We start from the raw sequence: 8,191 nt of genomic DNA, 5'->3' as shown, positions 1-8,191 counted from the left end.
AAAAAATAATAGTATATCATGAGGTTATTTTGAAAATAATGTGAAAAAATGCAGTTAGTAGTGTTCAGCAGACAGTAAATATTTAATAAATAACAATCATTATTTTAGCTATTACTCATATTTCATAATCTTTGCAGTAATTACTTTACCTGTGGGACAACTTCTCTAGTGTTTACAAAAAAGGACTTTAAAGAATCTTAGAGATTGTAGTGCCAAGTGACTACTAGGCTTATTGAAGGGATCAATTCATAAATTACATGAATGTCTATCCAGTATGCTGTACACCTGAAACTAACATAATAATATGGAATGTCGACTATAATTGAAAAATAAAAAATTTCAATTTAATAAAAAAGTAAAAAAAATCTTAGAGATTGTACGTAAGAAAAATGTGTGAGTGTGTGTGTGTGTGTTTTTAAAGAACGATGGCTAAAAATAGAGACTGTACGTAAGAAAAATGTGTGAGTGTATGTGTGTGTGTGTTTTTAAAGAACAACGATGGCTAAAATCCAAACAGAGATTTGTTCACTGAAAAATTGTTTATTAAGGTGTTAATATTTTAAATAATTGGTTCAGTATTTGTATAATTTACAATTCTGGGTTGACCCTGAATAATCCAGATGTCTACAATACGGACATGTATATAAACTGCTTTATTTCCTGATACTTAACATAGACTTCCCTAACTTCCATTTATCAGACAAATAAAACATTAACCTTTCAAAAGAACTTCTTTAAGGAGTTCACAAATTTGTATTTCTCTGAGGTTTTTTTACATTTTAAACCTTCTTAAAAGAGGAAGCTGAAACCCCCAAATCAAAAACCTTAATCTGCCTTTCACAATGTACACATATATCAAATCATCATGATGTACACTTTACATATCTTACAATTTTGTCAATTATACCTCATAAAGCTAAAAAAAATTAAAATCACACACAAAAAAAGCCTTAATCTGAATCAACTTTGAGAAACGGAGCAACGAAAGAGGATCTTTTATTTATCACACTGAGCAAAAATACAGAATATATTTATTAATTCTATACTTTGTATTTAGAGAAATAAAAGATTAGTTGTCAGGACTTGCTTTTGGAGAATAATCAATAAGTTCCTTATCAATGGTTGGATAGTGATACCAGGGACCATCACCTCTCACACGCATTAATCTTCGTACTTCCAACTCCTTTAAGCTGTAACAAATGAAACAGCAATATTGTGATTCTAGCATTTCCAATGACAAATTTGATGAATTAGTTCCATAGAGAACCACCACTAGAGGGTCTTTTGCTTTATGTAAAATATATATAATGTCCCTCCACAGATCCATGTGTACGCATGTATCTGATATACACTTATAAGCAAAATTTGGGACTTGTTATTGACTTTTATTATTGTGCTTAAATAGTTAGCCGAAAATATTGTTTTTAATCACCAAAACATTATCTAAATTGTCCCTGCTCTTTATCTGATCTGGACAGATCACTTTCACTCCAATAGTGGTAACTGCCTGTCTTCTTGCCTTTTAGATGTTAGCAGTCATTTACAGAATGCCCACTATTATGGCCATATGCTGTGCCAAGTGTTAGGAATTAAAAAATGAACGAGCCTTCTTGGAGGAGCTCACATCCCCTTGTTTATACTGGCTGTCCATCACCATTAGGACAGAAAACCTCTTGAGAGTAAGAATGGTATCTTATTCACCAGCCACCAGCATCATACTGAGCCTGGTCAACATCGAACAGACAATCAATATTTGTAAAGAAAAGAAGAGATAAAAATCACGATAAGAAAAACATTCTCGTCTATGGCCATGCTACCCTGAACAAGCCCAATCCCATCTGATCTCAGAAGCTAAGCAGGGTTGGGCCTGGTTAGTACTTGGATGGGAGACCACCTAGGAAGACCAGGTGCTGTAGGCGTAAAAAAAAAATTAAAAAATAAGGGATTGTAAGCTGACAAGGTCCTTGCAATCTATGAGGTCAACCAAGGTTCGCCTTGTCTAAAAAAAAAGAAAAGAAAAGAAAAGAAAAAAGAATAAAAAACATTCTACAATCCTAAGGTCTGTTTACTTGTCCTCATCCTTCTTCACAACCTGAATAATCTCTAGTCTATAAAGATACTTTCCTCTTCCACATCCAAACCTCTGAACAAACTACCATATACTCCTAAAATAGTCCCTCTATATCAAACTTTTAACTTTCCATTTTTACAGATCACATATCATTTTTTTTTCATATGACTGGAAATTTATCACAGTTAAAGAATTCACTTTATTAACCTTAACCAGCTTTCTAGTCCTATCTAGGAGAGATTATATACCTTTGTGATTATATATCTGAGAGGGCACATTTATCTCTTATTTAGGATTAAATATCATCCTTTTCCTTTTCTACTCTTTAGACTGTAATTATCCAAAAATGCAAGTAATTAAAATATTCATCAAAGGGACTGGTTAAATAAATTATGGTTAACCCATATGATGGAATCCTATACACCTGTTCAAAAGAATGAGGAAAATCTATAAACAGTAACAAGAAAAGAGATGATATATACAGTTAAGTTAAAAAAGCAAGGTAAAAAATGTGTAGCATCTTCTCATTTCATTAAAAAACAGTAATCATTTGTGACTATCTATATGCACAAGGTATTAAAAATCTGGAAGACCAAAAATAATAGTTATCTCTTGGGAAGTCAATTATGGGAGATAGTTCCTTTCTATTTTATATCTTTATTTTATGCTTGTTTTTCAAATGCCTAAACACATACTTTTTAAAAACTGTAGGTACTCCCAATTCCACACTCACATTGGCATCTTTCCTTTGGGGATAGAAGTCAGAGTTTTGTTTTTGTTTCGAAATTGTTTAGGATCTCTATATGTCTAAAGAATTCTGGGATCCTGTTTTTTAATTGGAACTCAAAGGTATATGTCTGAAGTTCAAAAAAGTCCAGTGTTACTAAATATGAGCCATATTGTTGTCCCATGCTCTTAAATGCATAATGACAGTTCTAAATATGGTAACTATACATACATATAATTACATATCTAGAAAACAAGCCAATCATATGTTTGTTTAATCATTTAAATATTTTTCAATGCCACAGCAATTTGCATAAACTACAAAGACTAAAACAGAATGAACAAACAGCAGATCAATGGTAGTCTGGGACCAAGACTAGGGGATGGGGATTGACTGGAAAGAAAGAGGCTCACTAGGTGACTGAGATGACCTTTACTGTGGTGGTAACACAGCTATATACTTTTGTCAAAAACTCACTGAACTTAATGGGTAGATTTGATTGTATGTAAACCTCATTCCAAACACCAAAATACACCTCAGATAGGATCAAATTTAAAAGTAGCAAAAGGAAACACGAGTGACCCTATAAAAAAATAATTTGGACTTACATATTCACTTATTTAATTACATCAGAGACCTATGTGTAACACAAAATCCCAGAAGCTAAAGAAAGAGACTGACAAATCTGACAATAAATAAGTACATACAAAGTTATTAAAGCACTAGTATATAGTAGTGTTCAAAACACATGAGCTACTACTACATTTTTGTTATCTGAAACATAAAAATACTTCTACGTTGCAAAACATTCTACACTGTCAAAAAACAAATAAGCCAGGAAAACATTTACAAGAAAAACAAACATTAATTTAACTAATGTACAGATTAGTAGAAAAACGGGCAATTTACAGAAAAAGAAATATAAACAACCGATATATAAAAAAACCTCAACCTTACAAAAAACCAAAAGATTAAAATAAGGAGATGACATTTTTCAAATACCTTATCAGCAAAAATGTTTAGGTTTGATAAATTCCATTAGTGAGAAAGGTATGGAGAAATGAAGATTATTATGTATTAGTGACAGAAAAGACAAGTGGTACAATTTTTTGGAAAAGTTTAGCAATACTCATCTAAAATTTAAAACACAGAATAATTGGCTTATCAATGCCACTGCTAGAAATTTATATTCCAGATACATTTAATAAATATGTAAAAATATATGTACAAGATAGTCACCACAGCACTATGCGTAATATCAAAAAACTTGGAAAGAACCTAAGTACTGACAATAAGATGCTGTTTAAAAAATCAAGGCACATTCATGCAATGAAATATATGATGTAAACATTAAAAAGAATGGAGTATACACTATTACAGAAAGATCACCAAGATATATTTAAATGAAATGAAGACAAGGTGCAGAATGGTTTATAAGAGGATTCCATTTGTATTAATATATTTTTTAAATGATATATAAAACATTTTTAATGCACAAATTTTTTTCTAGAAACATATATAAACAATTATTAAATAGTAGTCACCTGTAAGGATGAGACTGGGTACAGAAGGAAAAGACATTAGGGGAGGGGAGGGAGGAAGAAAGGGCTGCCCTGCTCTTAACAGAGAAGCATATTTTTAAAAAGAATTCTTTCTAATCTAACAGATATTATCTCCTAATAGTTTCCTAATCTTCAGCTCAATCTCTACTTAAAACAAGCTAATTCTCACCCCATCTTCATTCTTTTACATAGAGCATCCTATAGTGTTGAAATAGTTTTATTAAATTTTTCTTGTGATTTGCAACCATAGTAAAGGAACTAACCGTAATTCAGCCTTTTCAGCTTCAATTTGAAGAATAGCCATTGTTCTTTCATAATTCTTTTCAGGACTGTCATAGAAAGTTCGAGCAATCCATCTTGATATAGGATGCTACAAGAGGAAATTAGTTTAAAATTAGTTTCTGAATAGTATTTTGCTTTTCCAGTTTACTATTCTTTAAGATGACTATCGCAGGTAAGCCAAAAACATTTACTATGTGCCAACTACTTTACACACATTTTAAATAATTTTAATCCATTAGGTGGATACTATTTTTGTCCCCATTTTATAGATGAGCAAATTACACAGTTATACAGTTACTAAGTGGCAATATCTGGACTCAACCAGGTCTGTCTGACTCTAAAACCTGTGCTCAGTTTCTAAAGCAGCATTTTGGAACCAAACTCAGGGTCTGGTAATCCAAAAATGAAGCTCTTTCTATCAGTTAGGAAAGATAAAGTAACTATATGGCTTATCTTAAAATTTAATAATGAAGTACTGCTTTCCTAAAATATAATTCATTCAGATAATAAAACATGATAGGATATACTCTAATCAAGGCCACTCCCTATACCACTTTTGTAAAGGGTAACGGAATTAACTTTGGGTTTTAGTAGCAGCGACAGTGTGGTAAAATGACTAATTAACAGTGTAGTCTTTGGAGTCAAGACTGCCTGGGTTCAAATACTGACACTATTTCTTGGACAGGTCACTTAATCTCTTTTAATAGTACCTTTTTACATAGAAGGAGATAACTGCAAAACAACATTGTGCCTGCTACACAGTTGGTGCTCAATAAATGACAGCTAGCACTAGTATTGGTAACATCTTTCCTACAGCATTGAACTTGGGAAAAATTCTGACTGTTAGTCTACTAGGTCAAGAACATACTTCAGTCACCCTTTAAAAAAACCATACAGCTTAAAACAAGAAAACAATGCAAAAAATTACCAAAAGAAGCTGCATGTAAAAAGGGAGCATAGAATGTATTCATCTACTTGATATCAAAAAATTGAATATAACACGATATCTTAATTGTTGAATTAAGACATCCAGTGCATAGACAAGATACCTAACAGAAAGTAACTTTTGGTGACTTTTACCAACCTTGAAATATTCCCAGTGTTCTGGGATATAGCCTTCTGGAATTTCTGCTAACTCAGCTTCACCTAGTAAGAGAAAATAGTCATGTTCAACTTTAGTACCAGGAGTATATAATATTGTCTTCACAATTTAAGTAAGGAATCAACTTCTTGTGGTTTTAAAGGAACCTTTTATTTGTATCAGTGAAGATATCTAATATTTAAATTCATCTCATTCTGGTTGAAAATCCATTCATTAGATATTTTTTAGATATCTTCTATATGTAAGGCATTGTCTATAGGTATTATACAACTTTCCCATTTCATTTTTATTTAGTATAACAAGACATATTAAAAGACATATTATTCCTTCTAGTTTTCCCTATACCAACAAGACAAAAACATTTTAGAATTCAAGATGTTACAAGTATTTTGAGGAGAATCTCCGATGAAACCTAATGTTTACAGTCTGTCATTCACGATTCCATTCTTTGTTAGAAGATTACAATTTATATGTTCTAGGATGGATTAAAAAAAAAACCCTGCTGTTCCTCAGTCTCTCTTCCACCCCTCTTTTCTTTTCTTTTTTTGTTTTCCTTATTCTGCCTTGTCAGAGCTGGTTTTGGGAAATGAAGAGGAGTAGGAAGACAAAGCTTTCTGAAGCCTTTTATGTGGCCTCTACAGAGTCAGTGACATAAATGTTTTAGAAGGAAAAAAGATGTTTAAAAAGTTCTATCGTATGCTATTACAAATTAAGATTTATTTTAAAATAAATTTCCATCCTTATGTTTATTTTTTAAAGAGCTTTTCCTTATCTATAATTTTTGTTTTATTAATGTATATAGGTTTTTAAAATTACCAATTTGGTCAGAAGGGAGAGACTTACCAATGAATACATTCACCAGAGTTATGCCAATTGCTATTGGAACTCCAGTCAACAAAATGTAGAATTTCTGTTAAGATTAAAGAAAAAGTTTTCAGATAACCATTTCCTAACTTTCTTTCTCACCCTCAAATTGTCCTCATTGTATGATTTCCCCATATTTCTAGTAAAATAAACTTGCCAAATTGGAGATGCAGTATCAAATTATTTATTTGTGATTTTGTTTCTCTACCTTTTAGATGCCTATATTTAGCACCAAAAATGAAAGAAAAAAGGATTAATTGTACAATATAATACAATAAGCATTTAAATGATTTTTTACTTTTTGGTTAAAGCAATGTAATGAAAGAAATTTTTGTATTAAGAAGTGTAAAAACATCAGGGTGATTTCAACCACTGTACAGAGTTGGTCATGAATAGAAAAGTAGGAGCTCAACCAAGGAGATAGAGGGGGGCATTAAGCACAATGACAGAGCAACAGAAAATCTAGAGGACAGTCCATGCTCAAATGGTAGGTCACAGTTTTAGGAACTGCAGCTGAGAGTCCAGACAATCTCCCATCTTCTAAGCCTCTATTTTTCATTATAGAACTGAGTTAAAAATATACAGTCAGTATTCTGCTTCACTCTCTTAAGTCAATGTTCCTGAACAACACAGAAATTTTAAAAAAACATATCCCAAAATAATGGAGTTCCTTATTTAAAAAAATATTTCAATGAGTTCTTTGATAATTTAAAGAATATTTTAGTAATACAAATAATTATCCCCAAATGAATCTGTCCTTAAAGTTTTAGAATTTATAGATTTTGGGGGAGAGAGGGCAGGCAGGGAACACAGATATTTCAAAACACCATAATTTTGAAAAGAAAGAAATAGCTCAGTTTTTACCTCTCATAAGCAGAAATCCCTATTTTGAAGAAGGAAAAAAAAGGTAACTAATTTAAAAAGAAATTCAGTAACAAATCAGATCTTACTACAAAATCTCAGTATCTTTTGAGAAAAGAAATATGAATTTACAAAATAAAATCTTTTATAAAATGAAAGATGTTTTCTAAATAGGCCGAAAATTTCCTCCTATTTACATGAAAATTTCTAACTCACCAGTAAATTCAAAAAACGTTTGTCATAGAATCCAGAAGGTTTGATGACAAACAGTCTTTTCCCATGGTCTCCACTGTGTCGCACAGGAGCTGGAAATATTAAATTACCCTGTTTTATACAAGTTTCCGATAGGTATGCTGTTATATTGTGAGAATAAGTCAGATTGTAGGAAAATGCACGTGCATAAATGTTTAATACGAATTAAGGTAAAAAAAAATGCATGCTTCCTTATTTAAGTACTAACAGCAGGGCAGAGAGAATATCTAATAGATTGATGTACTGTTCTAAACTTTAGTTTTCCTCACTTTTAGTCAACGTTAAAGTAATATCCAAATAATCATCTGAATTTGTTTCAACAGCAGGTAGGAAGGTCAAATATTCTTGGTGGGCTACTTTGTTTACCTCTGCAACAAATATTTGCTAATACTGCAAAAGAAATAAATTTAGATTATGGCATTCCATATGAAGCAATAAACACTAGAACTTCCTGCAAAATAGATGTAAAG

General features: G+C 31.6%; 1 protein-coding gene and 1 pseudogene across 1 annotated transcript in view; one reads left to right on the top strand and one right to left on the bottom strand.

Annotated features, from left to right (window-relative positions):
- Nucleotides 1-520: 520 nt before the first annotated feature.
- Nucleotides 521-8,191, bottom strand: part of NDUFB5 (NADH:ubiquinone oxidoreductase subunit B5) — a 12,999-nt gene continuing 5,328 nt past the window's right edge. Inside the window, exons 2-6 of the mRNA XM_006910859.3 lie at nt 7,686-7,774; nt 6,588-6,654; nt 5,727-5,788; nt 4,624-4,730; nt 521-1,190 (exon numbers count right to left, since the gene is read on the bottom strand). Coding sequence (XP_006910921.1) covers nt 1,070-1,190; nt 4,624-4,730; nt 5,727-5,788; nt 6,588-6,654; nt 7,686-7,774 — 446 coding nt within the window. The 3' untranslated portion in view covers nt 521-1,069. The remainder of the gene's footprint in view (nt 1,191-4,623; nt 4,731-5,726; nt 5,789-6,587; nt 6,655-7,685; nt 7,775-8,191) is intronic.
- Nucleotides 1,801-1,919, top strand: LOC112479110 (annotated as a pseudogene).

The sequence above is a fragment of the Pteropus alecto genome, unplaced genomic scaffold, assembly GCF_000325575.1.
Source record: "Pteropus alecto unplaced genomic scaffold, ASM32557v1 scaffold33, whole genome shotgun sequence".
In the NCBI taxonomy this organism is placed as follows: domain Eukaryota; kingdom Metazoa; phylum Chordata; class Mammalia; order Chiroptera; family Pteropodidae; genus Pteropus; species Pteropus alecto.
The sequence above is the reverse complement of the archived record's forward strand: the minus strand, read 5'-3'. Positions and strand labels throughout refer to the sequence as shown.